At 41.3% G+C, this 17,704-nt stretch overlaps 1 protein-coding gene across 1 annotated transcript in view; it reads left to right on the top strand.

The window, feature by feature from the left end:
- Positions 1-621: 621 nt before the first annotated feature.
- Positions 622-17,704, top strand: part of CA10 (carbonic anhydrase 10) — a 464,685-nt gene continuing 447,602 nt past the window's right edge. The window contains exons 1-2 of the mRNA XM_020280899.2: positions 622-1,002; positions 1,930-2,563. Of these exons, the coding sequence (XP_020136488.1) occupies positions 2,503-2,563 (61 nt within the window). The 5' untranslated portion in view covers positions 622-1,002; positions 1,930-2,502. The remainder of the gene's footprint in view (positions 1,003-1,929; positions 2,564-17,704) is intronic.

Here is a 17,704-nt window from a genome sequence, read left to right on the forward strand (position 1 = left end):
TCTGCGTGCTGGGATCTCTACGGGAAGACTCACTAGATGGACTCTGTGCTGAACGGCACTGTGCCCTTCGCTTCCTGCGTCTCCACTTATGCACCCTTTATACAGTTATTACACAGAGGCTTAAACTGAAATGACTTCTAAACATCAAAAATTTAAAAGTACAAAAAGAAAAAAAAAATCCCAACGGGTTATGGGTGTTTGTTTGGTGTGTGTGTCCATCCGCGCTTGTGCAAAACCTCCTAACGTCACAGTTCGCAATCGGGACAAGCGCATCGAGAAATCCGAGATCTTTCCAGGGATTCCCTGTACCCTGCCCTCCTCGTCTCCAGCACCCCCCAAAAGAGGTAGGTTTGGGCTTTTGCAAGCCACTACTGCAGCAATAGAAGGACACGAATCTGCCGCGATTTTTTTTTCTTTCCCCTTTCGTTCCCAGCCCTCTTGGGCGAACGGTCCCGAGCGCAGGGTTTCCTTCCAGGTGCCCCGCACCCGCACTGCAACCGAGCGCAGGTCCTTCCCCGGCTCCAGACAGCCTGCCTCTCCGCCAGCCCTTCCGCGGACCGCCTGGCTCCGGCCTCCGCCTGGGTGGTGGGTGGTGCTCGCGCCGCCCCTACCTTCCCCCGGGGCCCTTGGAGAGCCGGCGCTGGGCAGTGCGTGCGCGCGCGCGCCAGTTTGGTGGGGAAACCTCCTTCAGTGGAAGCTGCTGAGTGTCGTTGGCAGAGAGTATTCCGGAGCCCAGCAAAAGCCTCCAAAGCACCAGAGCTTCCCTAAAGAGAAACAGAGTAAAAGACAGACAAGAAGGGAAGCCTGTTCCCCTAAAGCCCAGGTTTCCAATACTCTTGGATCCTGCTGGAGCTGAGCAAAGGCGCAGTTAGCAGTAGCTGCTGCTATCACCCCGACTTGGGAAGAAGATTCCCGCCCCCCCCTTTTCGGGAGGAGGGAGGTCGGGATTTGCAGGCAAGAGTTGCACCTGGTCTAGAAACCTGCAGAGAAGAGAACTCTGGGGTAAGTAGTGTTCTGGCACTGGAGCAGAAAGGGAGAAGGAGGAGGGGGCATGAGAGGGACGAAAGGAAGAGGGCAGGGAATGCATTATGCAAAAAAAAAAAAAAAAAAAATCCCCAATATTTCGCAGCAGAGGGAAGCACTGCACAGCACTCCCAGGATGAGTCCCGCCGGGGTCTCCTGCGCCGGACTGGCAGGCGCGAAGTTCTTTTTAAGGAGAAGAAAAACTCAAAAATCTTGGAGGGTATCAGAGGCAGACGGAGCGGGGCGGAGCGGGGAGGCGGCTTCTGGGGACTGGGGCCGACGCAGCGGGCGAGGTGGCCTGAAGCTCTGTCGCCCAGCCTTCTCCGCCTCCTCATGGCCGCGTTCAGCCTCGGCTCCCCACCCTGGCCTCCTGCCTCCGCCCCGGGGCGCCGGGCTCCTGGGCTGACTTTGGGACACCCAGCGGCGGCGAGGACGCTCACCTGGCCGAGCCTCCTTCTCCTCCTCCTCCTCCCATCCTCCTCCTCCCGCCCCCACCTGCCCTCCTCTCCGAATCGGGAAGAGTCGGGATCCGTAGGCGAGGAAATAACGACCCCTGCAGTTGCATTGCGGAAAATCTCGGCGGCGGCGCTAGTTGCGGGCGATGGAAGCAAGGCACCTGGGGGTTCTGGGGAGTCCAGGAACATAGGAAAGGAGCAGAAAGCGCGCTCGCGACTTGGGGAGCCCGTGGGCCCCACCGCGCCCCAGTCCCCGGCGCCCAGACGTTCCACTTGGCGCCCTGGACGCGCGGCCCAAACCCGGCTCGGAGGCGGCAGGCTGCGCGCGGACTTGGGGAGCAGGGAGGGTCGGCGGAGGCTGCCGGCGGCTGGCGGTTTCGGGCAATAATCCCTGCCTCTCTTTCTCTGTCTGTCTGCTGTGTCTGCTCCTCCCCCCGCCCCCCGGAAGCAGGAGAAGAAAGGCCCCGGAGCGGAGCAGCCACCCTCTGACCATGCCCCGGTGAGGGGGGCGGACTTCGAGGGCAACTTGTCGCGGACTGCCGGGGCTTAGCCAGCGAGCTAGGAGCTGTCTGGAGCCCGGAACTGCACGGCGCGGCCCGGCGGGGGGCTATCGTCTATGTCTTCTTGGGGCGCCAGGCGGATCGGGGTCTGGTTTTTCCAGGAAGAGCCCAGCGCTGGTGGCTTCAGGTGGCTGCCGCCGCCGCCGCTGCTAGTGCTGTTTCCGCCACTGGTGCGAGGAGCAGAGACGCGCGAGCGGGGAGACCTCCGAGGCGGCGAGGCATCGGACATGTGTCAGCACATCTGGGGCGCACATCCGTCGAGCCCGAGGGGAGATTTGCAGGAACAATTCAAACTGCGATATTGATCTTGGGGGTGACTGTCCCCGGCCGGCTGTCGGGTGGGAGTGCGAGTGTGCGCTCGCTCGGGAGTGTGTGCGTGTGTGTATGTGTGTGCGCCGTGTCGGGCTCCCCCTTTCCCCCCCTGTTTTCCCGTCGAGTGATGCACTTGGAATGAGAATCAGAGGATGGAAATAGTCTGGGAGGTGCTTTTTCTTCTTCAAGCCAATTTCATCGTCTGCATATCAGGTATGGGGCGCGCTGGAGTCACGGGCGGGCTTGGGTTGTGTCGTGGTGTTTGGATTGTACAGGGTTTTATTGTGTGTAGACGTGCGGCGCGAGGGGAGGGGGTGGCGGAGACCCTTTCAGCTCTTAGGGTTTGCCGCTCTCAGAATCAAAACCCTTGTGGGTTGTGTGTCTTCGTGTGTTGTGCGTCTGTGTGTGTCTAGTGGGAATTAGGATTTGTGTAGAGTCTTGAAGGGTGGGGGGAGCGGTGAGAAAGAAGAAGCAGATGGGTGTTGATTTTCAACTGCTTTCCTGGCTGAGAACTCTGGCGCCCAAACCCGAGCCTTGGCAACCCCCGCCCCCATCCCCGGGCTTTCAAAGTTCCCAAACTCGGTGGTTCCTAGCTGGCAAAATGGATGCAGGGCTGTGCTCTGGTATCTAGGCACTTTAGAGAGACTGCAGGAGGATGCGGGACTGGAGAGTGCCAGCAGGGACCAGAGAGATGTCCTCCATGGCTTCCCCAAGCACATCAGGACTGACTGTGATGGCTTGAAACCTGCTGGCACACACCCCCTCTACCCCCAAATAAAAGGGGGGAAAACCTTTCTGAAACGACACAATGTCACAAATACCACTTTAGATTATGGTGTTTCTTAATTCCCAATGGCAAGGATATGCTGGCTCAGACTCACTGATTTCAAGCAACTTGTGCTGATCTGTGGTTTTAGGAACAAATGGGAACCCAGGATGTTGAGGTGAATGAGGCAGGGCTTGTGCATACCTGCGCCTGAGTGTGTATGGGGACAAATTCTGATTTTTGAGCCCTGTCTTTGTTGGTGCAGGGAATTGGGAACGCGAGGGCGCTGCGGGAGGGCCCTGCCAGGGAAAGCCCCAAGACCAGCCGTATTCCCCAGTTCAGTGGCTCCTCCCCTCAACAGCGCCCACCCACGTTTCCCTTCACACCTGCCACTTAAACACCCAAGGCAAAGCCCATTTGTAGTGCTCCTTTCTGCCTGCATTCCCTCTGCAGAATTGGGGACTCAGCCGACTTCCCAGCAAGTCACCAGAAGAGGAAAGCAGGGACCTTGCCCCTGTGAGCAAACACATTTGAGCAGCATTGGGGTAGGGGGGACTATGTGTCTTGTCTCTTCCTTCAGCCCTGTCAGTCCCCTCCCCCTAAGCCAGACCTGATTCTGGATATTAAAAACCCTTGTTCTGCCCTCAGCCTGGGCCCGGTTCCAAATACCACAATCCAGTTTCAATTTTCTCCCCATAGGGCAGGAATGGGAATCTGTTATCAGAAATCATTCTGTTTTGGACTCAGCCACCTTACTAAGAAATTTGCCTCTATAATATTTTAATGAGATACGTTGTATACCTGGGAGACAGGAAACAGTGCCCTGTGGTCACGCTAACTCCTCTAGTGGGACCTTTTTTACTCCATCCTGCATGGAGTAAAAATTCTAAGAGTAAAAATTCTCAGGTGACTCGTGAGTGTTTATATCACTCCTACGACCAGGGGTGGACTGGGCGGTATCTCACAAGGCCACATTTTACATCTTTCTCTTTTATGTGTCTATTTCAAACTCTCTCCTTTGTTCCAGGATATTTCGCCAGTTATAAAATAGCCTTTCTCTACTTGTCTCCAGCATCATAAATAATTTTCAAATCAGACAAGCCATCTGAGCGCCTTTAAGATTTGCAAAGGGTTAACATTGATTGAGACTCTGGACCCCCTCCAGCATCTTCTTAGTCCCCAGCCCTTACCCTGAATTTGGCCAGGAAATCACAGAGGGGAACAAGCTGAGAAAGGGTCTGTTCTCGGCCTCCAGAAGAGGCATTAGTGGGATACCTGTCACAGCTATATTTGATTTGGTATATCAGCAACTAAATTATTCAAATAGAAGCATTAGGAAGGGGTTATTTCCAACCTAGGCGGAGTGCTATGGAGTACATGGCCTTTCACATGTATTTACTAAATAATCATTATTGCTATGTAATGAGAGGATAAAAGTGTAAGCAAAATTGCTAGCTATTAGCTAAACAGAAAACTAGGTTAGCGTTCCAAATGCCTACTTAGTATCTGCATTAATTTGCACTTTATGAAGACATTTAGGCAGAGACGCAACGTTATATACTCTATATTTCACACACTCATAAACTTAACTTTAAAAGGCCATTCTTTCTCATGGCCAAGGTGGACTCCTCCTCCTATAAGCAGAACTACTCATTCAGTGATGCCCATGTATGTCAGGATTATTAGTAATATAATTATGGCTCACAATGGCTACAGTTTGGGAGACTCAGACTCCTTTCTTTCCCCCATCTAACAGCCTTGGGATGTGTAAGAATGCAATGCACTAAGACTGAATAATTGTGGCTCAGGGAGACTTTAGTGGGTCTTTCATTTCTGTTTCCATGATTTGCAGTTTTAATTTACTCAGGACTGAGTTCTACCGAAAGGAACATAACCCTGTGATCATAGAACCGACTAAATCTTACGTTTAAAAAAAATTAATAAACAAAGCGCCTCTTCACCATCGTGGGATGAATTGTCCTGACCTGTAAATGGGTGCTAATTCTTACAGAGTTACCAGGCACCAGTGATTGATGCATTGGTGGGGTTGGCTTTATCACTGAGGAATACCAGACTGGAGAAGGCCAGCAAAAGTCTGCAGTATAAACAGTTTGCAGAGGAAAATGTTGCTAGTAGCTTTGGCCTATGGAAGGTATACTGACTGAGTTTCATTTGGTGACATTTGCTTTCAGGAACACACTGGTGCTTTGTAGCTTAGTATATTGTTAACCAAAGGTTCCAACCCCCCTCCATCCCACCTGCAAAATTAAAAGTGTACCCATGGAGTTTTCTCCCCGGGTTTGTTTAAACGCATTGCTTAAAGTACAGACACCTGGGCTTACTATAGTTGATGATTCTACACTAATAATTTGGTTGTGATGCGGCTGTTGGTAAATGGGACTGAGGATCCATTTGGCCAGGCTTAGCTAGATGCTGGGTAAGTAGCATGCATGCCTTTTATTTGGGAGACCATATCTATTTTGGCTACTTAATGCAACATAGCTAGGCTGAAGGGAGAATGCCACGATCTGGGAGTACTTCTGGCTTTACATTAAACTCAGATCTCACTTTACTAGCAATGCAAGGTAGCCAGGGTCTGTGAAGAGAATAGAGAAAGAGAGAAAGGAAGAGAGAGAGAGAGAGAGAGAGAGAGAGAGAGAGAGAGAGAGAGAGAGAGAGAGAGAAAACAGGATGATTTTTCTCTGTGCTGCAAGAACACCATTCCCTTCCTACAAAAGCAGCTCAGATCAGCGAGAATGTATGCTTAGCAGCACGAGGAGAAAATTCCCTGGTCAAAAGAGAGCTGCCTGATTTAATTTATACAAGGCGTGCTACTTCCCTCTTATGTAACTTTACTTCTTTGCCAGTTTATTCATAATACTAACAATAATAATTTGAATTATGTGGTGCTTTCACATATTTTACATATATTGCATATATTTTAACTAATCTATTCATAGAATTTGTGGGTTAATTTCATAGATGAGGCAACCAAAGCCCCCAGAGGTTCAACTGGAGTAGTCACACTCAGGTCTAACTGAGTCAAAATTCAGTATATCATTTATGTTAAGGCTCAAGATTCCTTTCAAATGTTTTTACTCAATAATTTTTTTATTTTGATGTCTCCAACTGAAGTAATAAATTGGGTTAAATAGATGGAAATCTTAGAGAACTTGGAAGTGAAAGTTTAAGGTAATTACAGTTTAGAGCTAGAATTAAGGTAGCATTTGAGCTGCACCTAACTGGCAATCAAACAGATGAGACTATTACCCAAGTACTCCTCAGCATTTAATGATCAACAGTCACTACAAGCAAGGGATATTTAGTGCATTCTTTTCTTAATCTGAAAATTAAAATGGATTGACTTTAGTTTCTTTGTGTGTAGAAAGAGAATTATAGTGCGCATGTTTGTTATATGGATTAAATGAGATTGTATGTTCAATGATTTTCATTTAGTGTCTGACACATAGTAAGCACACAATAATATCATTACTTATTTCCTACAAATCTGACATTATATAGGTTTGGTTCATGGTAGAGTAGAGCTTTTACCTCCGTCCAAGTCAACTGATTTAAAAGCAAAAAGGAAATAATCTTCAGCAAGCACATTTTATAACATTGAGCATGATTTCCATTTTCAAGGAGGCCTCGGCTAAATAATTTTGAAATGTCTAATTTTTCTTCTCATATTGGTACGATACCGGTAGCAGTTAGCTTTGGTGCATAGTCATAAGTGTAACCCATTTTACCTCTGTGAGCTTGGAATATTGAGGTGAAGCTTGGAAAGTTTAATAAATTACCTGGGAACCATATAATGCTTATTACCCAGGGATCAACAGAATTTTTCTCCTTCTGCTGGCATGTTGGAATTCGGTATCAACCCAATTTTAAGGTGCTTCCAAGATGGCCAACTACATGGGCTTTCAATATGGTTTGATATAGGACACCCCATTAAATAAAAAAGAGCCCCAGCCAAACAAAGACTACTCATCTGATTATTTCATTAGCAATACAGTTTCTTTAAATCCAGTTTCTCACATGATGTCATATATCTCAATCAGTGCCACACAACTATCATCATAGATGAAACTCTTCAGATAGTCAAGAAAGTCTTTCTGAGTTATATAAAATCCCAAGGGGAAAAAGAAATGTCAATGTGGAGAAACTTTCCCTTGGGTGGGGAGAGGAGTTTGATTGCTATCCTAAGTCAGTAGCTAACATCTCAACTTATCACTTTAATTAAGCATTACATGTTTAGACCTAGGGTTTAGGTCCAAAAGAGGTCCAGGTACCCTAAATGTGTATGGTAGCGAGCCATTGTGTATAGAAAGAGTATGAAATCAGAAGACTCACATTGAAATAGAACCCTGTTTTAATTACCTCTGTGACTTTGGGCAATTCTCTTGACCTCTCAGAGTCTCAATTTCCTCATCTGTAAAATGAAAATTATGTTTGCTTTGCCTGTTTCAAAGAATTGTTGAGGGAAACATGATAGAGCAGTGATAGAGCAATCCTAACCATTTTTTATGTTATGCAAATGTAAAGTATCTGTGTCTTTACTATACTATGGAGTGATCTCTGCTTAAGATACAGTCATAAAAGCAAAATAGAGATACATGCACATAGTCTAGAGTGATATAAAATAATATGAATGATGCTTAATTTTAAAGATATAAAAACAAAGTTGTAATGCCAAAATGTATTATGGTATAAAACAATAAGAATAATTAATGCCTGTTTAATAAGAGACGTAAAGTCTATAGAAGGAAGCAGTCCAGACAGAAAATAAAAGGAGGATATTAGATTAATGTTGGAGTCCGGGATAAAAGACACAGAAGGGTCCACGTCATCAAAGGGGGAGGAATAGAAATGAGTGGCTGTACAGAGAAGACTGTCTCAACTGAAATAAAAGGTTCACTTTGGGAAATATTAGAAATTTGGGGTGAGGCCACTGAGAAAGCTATTAAATTAAGAGAATATGAAGTGTCCCAATATAGTTATTCTTTTTGTGATTTTGTTTTGTTTTTTATTATAAATCTTTGTATTGATTCAATATATTGAACTTGGTTAAAATTTGTTTGATATTCTAGTGTTTATTTGGATTTTAAATTTGTGGTGCATGTCTACAACTACTGCTGTACTTCATATACTTTGTAGCCTATTTGGGATTGTTGACAGTTGAGTTGGGTTTTTTTGTGGGGCAGGGGCAGGGAGAGCTGAGGAGAGGTTCCAGCTTTCTAATCTGTACAATGCTTGATGGGAATCTCTCAAGGTTGTTGATACTATGGGATAATTATAAAAATAACAAAATATTATTTTTTAAAATATCTAACATGTTATCTGGAATATAGTAACCACTGGCCAAATTGTACATATCATTGGAGAGCAAGTGTGGGCTTTGGAACCAAGACCTGCCTACATGTGAATTCTGACTTTGGCGTTTACTCTCTGTGTGGTCTTCGAGAAGGAATTTAAGTCCTCTGAGCCTCAGCTTCCTCATCTGTAAAATAAGCACTGGGGAAAATGTACATGAGATCCTGCCATAGTACCTGGCATGTAGTAGTCACTCAGTAAATGGAAGCTGTTCCCATAAAGTCATCATCATCACCAGTAACAAAATAATTGCTTTAACACTGTAGACCTGTTCTTGTAAATGCCAGATCATTATTTAGTAATTTAAGTCATAAGTTCAATGAAAAAGTATTGACAGTGTACTATAAGCCAGGCACTGGAATCACAGTGAACAATACTTGACCATTAGCATTTGCAAGATAGTACACGTTATATGACAGAATGTGTACAAAATGTAATGGGAATATAAAGCAGGAGCAATTAACTCTTGTTGGTAGATGAAAGTGGGAAAGGGGAATGATTTATTGAGGAGAAAACATATGAACTAGGTCTGAAGAATGCATGATATTTCAAAAGAATAGGGGAGAAAAAATATATTATGAAGCAAGAACAGTGTGTTCACAGAATAAAACAAAATATCAGAAATATGGTAAAATGGGCATATGGAGTAGATGGGCTGGAATAAGTGACAGGAGACAGGATTACAAAAATAACCAGGGGCCAATGTGAAAGAGCTTGCAAACTAAGATAAGTAGTTTAGATTTTCTCTTTAGTTATGAGTAGCTAACTGAGAGGAAGCTAAGAAAAATGACATAATCAGGTTCATATACTTTTGTACTTTGATTGTAATAAGAACTAACTCAGAAACCCAACTCTTTGTCTTCTTTTCTTGTCAGCCTTTATTTTTGATCACAAAACCCATTAAAAAATATCCTGGCTTAATAGCTCAATTAGGCCATTATGGGACATTCTGAGTGACAGATTTAAAAAAAAAAAAAAAAGAGTCCATTTTCCTATCTTTTGTGGCCCTGATTTACCCTGATCTTTGAGATTTGGTATTTTCATGTTAAGCAAATGCAAATGTCTGCAATTTTGTGCTTGAATAATAATAATGATGTCTTTAGCATTAGATGAAGACTAAGAGAAATGAATCATCCGTACATTTATCATGTCATGAAGATTAATTGTGAGCCAAGCAATAGATTCACTATTTGACATGAAACAGATGCTTGAAGCACTATGAAGGGTCTTGCAGAAGTTTTACCTCATAACACTCTGCACAACTCTTATTTCCAATAGACTACATGTTTACTTGGGAGAATATACACATGGTCAACTAAATGATATACCCATTTTATCTTCTCCATGATCTAGTTACTATGGAGCGAGTGTAGAGACCTAAAATGAAATGGTTTCCTTTGTCCACTTAATCAATCAACATTTATCGAGGGTGCAATTATACATCAGGAACTGGGATCCAACAAGAATAAGTAAGACACTGACCTTTCCCTCAAAAAACTCAGTCTAGTAAGAGATTTATTTTTAAAATATTAGTAGTTACAACAGAATGCGATAAATATTATAATAGAAAGAGATAGAGAAAGTGTTGGTAGTAAAAGGAGATACAGAGAAGGGACATCTATTCATCCTAGAGGTAAGAGGGGGAAAAGAAAGAGACTAAGTAGTGTTAGTTAGAGAATGCTTGGGCTGCATCTTGAAGGATGCTGAAGAGTTGGCATGGAAGATTTGGGCTTGTTAACCAGGAAAAGTGTGATGGGGGAGGGATGATGATAGGAAGTAGTTATTTACAAATGCATGTGATAAATTCAGGGGACTGTCAAGAAGTCAATATGGCAGCAACTAAAGAATGGTGTGGGATTGATGAGATTGAGATGGAAGGAGTGTTTCGAATATATGATTTCAATACCGGTAATGCCTTGCAAATAATAATGCCAGTAGTAAAAATCAGCCAGTGACCCTCTGTGCAGGAAAGCCATACTTTAAGACGCAAGAGGATACATGGTTTGCATCTTCTCTTTATGAGGAACAAACCAGTCAGGGTTAAAGCTGTTGGCTCTGGTCTCGCTGTGCTCCATGTGGTCGAAATCATTAGTCATTTTCCAGTGTGGTCTCTGGTTCCAGGTGGCTTCTCAAAAGCTTTTGAGGTAACCCAGACATGTATTACAGAGTTTATCTTCCTAGGAAGAAGATCCAGAACTCTATTGGCTGATCTTGGATTTTGCCATGTGTCAATTATCATCTTATTCTCTTTAATTAGTGAACCTTTTCTATAGCTGTTTTTCTTTTTGCACTTTTCATTCTATGTAACCTTAAACAGAACTTAAAAGAATTTTGAGCATTCAGGGGTTGGGGTAGGGGGCTTTGGATGATGAGAAATGATCTAGGATGGTGTTTATAGCAAAGCCATAATTGCTCTTTATTAGCACGATTGGGCTGGTAATGGGGATTGCCAGTGTTTAGATTTGATTACATTTGCATTAAGGTGCCATCGGGATGGCAGCGGGAACATTATCAGCCGTTAGGAAGGAGACAGCCTACAAATGCCTTTGCTTCCCGATCTGGGAGACGTGGTACTTTTGTCACAGCAAATGAAGAATTAATCTTTAACTTTGTCCAATATTTCATGCCCAGCGGCTGAAGGGGCTGGCAGTAGGAAATGAGGCCTGTGACTTTCAGGTGGGTTTTCCAGAGCCAAGTCTTGCTGGCTTTGCAGCACATTTGGCAGCAATGCCAGAGTTGGAATAAACACATTTACTGAAGGATATGAGTCAACATATTCCCTTTCCGCTCCCCCTCTCTCCGCTACACACACAGCTACCTTTTACCCTCAAGGAAAACAATTCTGGTAGCAGCGCTTATTGAATGAGCACAGACAGACCTTTCCTCCACTGAGAGGTTAGGATAATAATACATACCTCATAGGATTCTTGAAATGAACAAATAAGGTAACATATCGAGGAAAGGGTTGTTTTTCCCTCAGTGCTTAATGTGTTTGTTTATTCCTGAAATGCTAATGAATGCCTCCTATGAGATGGGTACTGGGCCAGGCACAAAATAAAATGTAGCAAACTAAACAGCCATGATCTCTGCCCTTACAGAATGTGTATGCAGTGATACACAAATATTGTGGGGTTTTAATTTCCCATTGCCCAACCCAGCGCCTGGCATTTAGAAGATACTCAATAATGAGTGACTGAATGAATACATAAGTGAATAATAAGGAATGACTTAAAATGGCTTTCCATCCCTCACAGGAGGCTTGGGGAGAAGATCTGAGGCCAGGAGGGGGGACAGATGAAGAAGATGTCTCTATCAGCTGCTCTCTTGCCTCTGCAGCTGGTAGGGGTTTGAAGGTGAAAAGAATCGAAGAGGAAGGGAACATATTTGATAGCTTTCTATTTCCTTTTCAGACTCAATGTGTATCTCCTTTTGAGGAACCATCCTTATTTGGGGCACTTAACAGTTCTTTAAGATGTAATTCAGCTTCTTTGTGTCCTATGACACCATACTCAAGACTTGAAGTGGGTAACTAAGGATTAGTGGGTGTGTTGCTGCTGTGTTCTCTGTGTCATCTCTGTTCCTATTAGAGGAGATTGCTTAGGGTATGGTGTTTTCTTACTGGGTTCCAGCTTGGGAGAAACCAACACTTTAGAAAGCTCACTGTTCTGTAGTTAATATTGAACTAGAGTGCTTTAGGAGAATAGCCTACACCACGTTTTAGCCTTGATGCAGAGCAATACAGGAGATGCCTCTGGTCTCTTTGGTGTTTTCAGCCCTGTGTCAGAAAACATTACTTCTCCTCTGGCATTTTGCAACAGAATTGTGATATAGCTGACTCTTTCTTGAGAAGAGTCAGGAGCCTAGGAATTGAGAGAAGAGAGTGGATTTGCTGTCTTTGGCTGTGAATTCTGCCTATACAGTTAATCTTTACACCTGTAAGGAAATGGTCAGTGGATAATTTGTGATTGTTTGTTTGCTAAAGGGATGTTCTAGAAAAAAAAAAGGCCCTACGCCAACTTCTCAGTAGATGTTTAGAGATCATAGAAAGCAAGGCATCTGTGGGTATTAAATTTCTATTGTATGGCCTGGGTGTGATTAGAAGTGTGTCACTTGCTGTCTAAATCTTCTTGTAATGCACTGTAATGATACCAGCTCTAAGTTGCAGTGACTCACATCTCTGTAGAATGGATTATAAAGTAGTGAAATCATTATTTTTTATATCTGTAACAACTTCCATTCCTGATTTTCCACCATGGTGAAGTTCTCTGTGGCCTTTTAGTTTGTTTTAGTGTTGTGTTGTAGTGGCTAAATGAGAGCTGAATACAATTTAAAGTTCGTGAGTTGGTGCAGCCTTTTTTTTTTTTCCTCCTGCATTTAGAACTGTAGAAATTAGAGCTTGACTAAGCCAGGTAAAGTCTTGTAATGTGCCACATCAAAAGGTAAGATGTATGGAACAAATTAATGAATGAGAGTTTTGTTTATGCATTGGCTGTTTAGGCTAATTATGTACTCGAGTAAGATGCTCCTTCTTGATCAGCGCTCCCTACAAGACAGGGACTTGTCTATGTAAAAGTAGTTTAATGTCACAAATATAAGTGATGCTGAGACTCAGAGTTTATTTTAGTGCAAAAAATAATACAAGAATATCGAAGAAAATTAAGGGAAAAATGATGCCTCATAGACCAAATTTTTATTTGCCAGATTTTGAAATTATGGCTTTCCAACTTGTACATTTTTTTAAAAACTTTACATTATATCTTTACATTATATCTTAAACTTTACATTATATCTTAAGTATTTCCCCATGTTGCTTCCTAGTTGGGTCAGTTCAGGATATCCTGGACTCTGTGACAGATAAATCCCATAATCTCAGTGACATGACATAATAGAAGCTTACTTCTTATTCACATTAATTGTCCAATTGGTCTCATGTGTATGTGTGTGTGTCTGTGTGTGTTTGTGTGTGCAGGTACTTGGTGAGGGGGAAGAAATAAAAGAGAGAAAATCTTGTCTTTTGTAGTGACTTGAGAGTCTCAAGGCTGATGTGAGATCTGCTATCTCTAAGACATGATTTCCAAAGTTGTCCTGGGCAACAGCATCAACAGATGGAGGAAAAAGTGTGGAGGAAGATCATGGGGGAGGCTTTTATGGGCCAAGAAGGAAAACTGTGTGCATGATTTCTGGTCGGCCACATGGTCACATTTTCTTGCAGAGGAGCTTGGGAGTTGTAGGCAAGCCTTGTGCCCGTGAGCAAAGGGAAAATGGTTTGGTGAACAATTAGCAGGTATCTGCCACTTTAATATTCATGATTTTCTTGTTATATTTCCATAATAGTTTATTCACCTAAAATAGCATTATTTATATTTATCTTTCCTTCTGTTTTCGAGCATCTATGTTGTTTCTAGTTTATGACATTTTTTGGCATTTGTTTTCATGACTGTAATTACTTATTTTTATTGAATTAGTTGTTTAAAATAATCCCAATATTGTGATTATTGGGTTAAACAGTATGAATTTTTTTATGCTTTTACCATATTATATCGATAATGGATATAATATATATCCAACATAATATAATGGTTATAATATATGCCTAAAATGTAGGCATACATAATGATATACTATAGTAATAATTATACATAATGTATAATCTGTTTATAAAGCTCCAGAAATACATTTGAATTCTTTGAGAGAGTAAGCAAGTTGTAGAATAGTGATTAAACTTTCAGCGATATTTTCAACAATGATCCACCCCAAAAACTATTATACAAAAGCTAAATAGCCATGTTGTGATGAAAGATGGTATTTTGCTTCACAAGTTAGATCAGAGATAGGAAACTGGTTGAGAATAAACAAATACCTTTTCTAGGTCTAGAATTTTGAGACTTCTTAAAAATATTTTTATAAATTATAGGAAAGAGAGAATTAGGTGGTTCACTGAAAAGATTATTAGGATGGAAGTTAGGACATGTTGTATTTGGTGTTATCTTGTTGCATGGAGGTATTAATTTGACTGCTCTGGGCTCCAGTTTCTCCTTGTAAACAGGGATATTGCACAAAGTAATTTCTAGGTCACGTTCCAACTTGGGAACTTTATGGTATTAAGAGACTTCCACAGAAAATTATCCAAGTTTCCTGTTGATGCTAAACTTTTCTAGGTTTTGAAATGTCAAGGCAACAAGATTGTTGTACAAGAACTTTCAAGAAAGACTGTGAGTGAACAGAAAAATGACAAATGACTTTCTAGATGAGCAAGCATAAGATAAGGCATTATGAGAATAATCCCAATATTTGTAGAATGATGACCTTGTTCTAGCCCTCTACTAAGACCCTGGGAAAGAGTGTAGAGGTCATCATTGACTGCTACATAAAAGCATTTATTGAAAACATTGTATATTACATCTTATTTAATCTCAACTCTGCTGTTATTCATTGGTGACCTCAGGAAGTTACTTCATATCCCTAACTAAGCTTCAGTATCTTTATTTGTAAACTGGAGGTATCTTTATTTGTAAACTGTATCTTTATTTGTAAACTGATAGGTGTTATACCTATCTTTGGATTGAAATTTTTAAAAAATGAGCCTGGTGCTTAGCACATGAAATACACATGAAACATGGTGGTTTTTGCTTTTGTTATTGCTGAAGCTAAAAGAACAAAAGACATGATGAGCAAAATTAGGAAGGAATTTGGCAATATCGTGTAAAACATGGGATTAAATGAGCCAATGCATGTGAAAGTGTTTAGCACAATGTCTGCACATAGAACATAATCAGTTAAGGTTGGTTGAATTTGATTCACTAGGAGAAAGTAGAGTGTTTGGGGAATATTTTAAAGGTAATAAGAAGGAAGACAATCATGCCTTTTCAGAGAATGATTTTCAGGGACAATTTATTGGGTCTGGCTCACATTTTCCTTTAATAATTTTTTAAAAAAAATTTAGTACCCCATATTTTCATTTTATAACTGTGGTTTAAAATTTTCTAGGCCTCTAATGTAGGTGTTAGGTCTCTAATAATCCAGTAAATATTAGGCCTTGACAGCAGTGGCATAAACAGAACCCTGATTTAGGAATTTGCTTGTTGTTTTTCCTGCCTAATGCATTAGTAAATGTTGGGTCATTGGCCAGAGCAATAAAGAAGCGAGGTATCATGGTTCAATCCATTTATAATAAAAGATACAATATTTACCCTGCATGTTTTGGAACTGGTCACTCATTTTTATTAGAATTTGGCTACTCTATTTCCTTTGCATTGTTCAGTCTTGCCAGCTTCCCCAAGCACTAATTTGTGCACATTGTAACCTTAATCATGTTTTTTTCAACCCATTTGCAACATGAAAACATGGCTTTGATTTATGTTTCGTATCCACTCTAGAGAAGGATTTTTTAAATGATAATTAAATGCTGAGCTATTCCTAGGATTGCAGCATGGTTCCTTTTCAAATATATCCGATCTGAGTATTTTACCAAAAGGCATAAAAGAAAAACCAGCAAGAAGTAGGAGAGATGATAAATGCTGTATTGATGTTAAGTAAAGATAAGCAAACTGTGACCTGAGTATGTCGGTCTCTAGGGAGCCTGCTTTAGAGATTTTTCGAGTGTTTGGGTTTTGTGTGGGATTGCCCCCCACCGCCAATCACGTTGGTAGAGGCTGGATTATAAGGGAGAATGCAGAGATTAATGGCCTGTTGTGACTAATCCACTAAACCCCTACTCCTGTTTCTCTTACGTTGATTGAACTGGGAGAAGCTGCAGATAGACCCACACCAGATAGCCTGATATTCTATCCCGGTGATTTAACGAGGACAAGTATCTTTATATACATGTGACCAAGAATCATGAAAATTTCATGGAACACAGTCACTTTTTGCATTTGGAGATTCTTTTATTAGTTGGTTATTAGATACCAAAGTATTATTTTATAAGCTCCCTTTTTCAAAGAGAATGTTTTTTGTATGATTGCATTTTAAAATTACAACACTAATATAACCCAATTTTAAATAATTTAGAAAAAAGAGAAAGGGAAACAAATCACCTCTAATCATATAACTGTAATACAGCTATTGTTAATATCCTGGCTTGTTTCCTTCTAGACTTTTGTTTATATGAGTATTTTTGCTTATTTGAAATTACATCACATTATTTGACCAAAATATTCATGAGATAAATATATGGTTTGTGTGTATTAAAGCAATGCACACCTAAAATGTAGGCAAAATAATGTGAACATAATTATATACATAGGTAGATATGACACTGATAAAAATTGCAATTTTATGCTAAATCAGTGAGCTCAAATTGGATAAAATTTGGACAAATTCTTATATCTTTTAAATTTATAATTCTTTCATTATTAATCCAGTGCTCTTAAAAAATAATTAGTAGGAAGATAAAAAGTTGAGAAATGTAATCATAACATTGGGTTTTTTTGAGTAGCAGAAACTCTGAGAGAGACAATTTAGAAATGAGGTTTTAAAAATGTTTTCTTTAACTATTAAAATGCAGAAATATGTGTAACTACACTGATAAGCACTATAGCTTGCATTGAGAATGATTAAGAGCCAGGTTTAAATCCATAGTTGCCTCTTGCATGCTGGTTGGCTTTAGGTAAGTTAACTACTTCTGTATCTCAGTATTCTAATCTGTAAAATAGGGATACATAACCCCTTCAGTGATTTTTGATGTGTTAAAATACATATGAAAATAAAGCACTTAGTATGTTAATATCAGGCAGATAATGATGGCTTAATAAATGTGACTCCTGAGTAGTATCACATTTATAGTACAGGAAATGCAGCCAGCCACAGCTTGTTATTATAAAGGAGGAGTATTCTTTGAGTAGCCTGCTTTGTAGGAAATATTTTACTAGAAGCTCAGAAACCCTCAGAACCTCCTACTGACTGTAAAAAAAAAAAAAAAAAAAAAAAAAGATTTCATACTGTTAAAAGTGATGTTTAAAAGTCTTCCATGATATGTTATAACCTGAGCTTCCAACTTTGCTACAATTTGCAAACTCACTGTCCTACAAAGACACCTTGCACACTCTTACCTGTGCCTTTGCTCCTGCTGTGTTTTTCCACCTTATTTTGACCCACCTGAACCCTGTGTGGCTCTCAGTCTCACGTTTAACAGAGATTAATGGCTTGTTGTGACCAATCCACTAACCTCCTACCCCTGTTTAGCCAGAAGCTCCTTCTCTGTGAATGCTGCTGTG

This window comes from Microcebus murinus, chromosome 18 (assembly GCF_040939455.1).
Source record: "Microcebus murinus isolate Inina chromosome 18, M.murinus_Inina_mat1.0, whole genome shotgun sequence".
NCBI lineage: Eukaryota > Metazoa > Chordata > Mammalia > Primates > Cheirogaleidae > Microcebus > Microcebus murinus.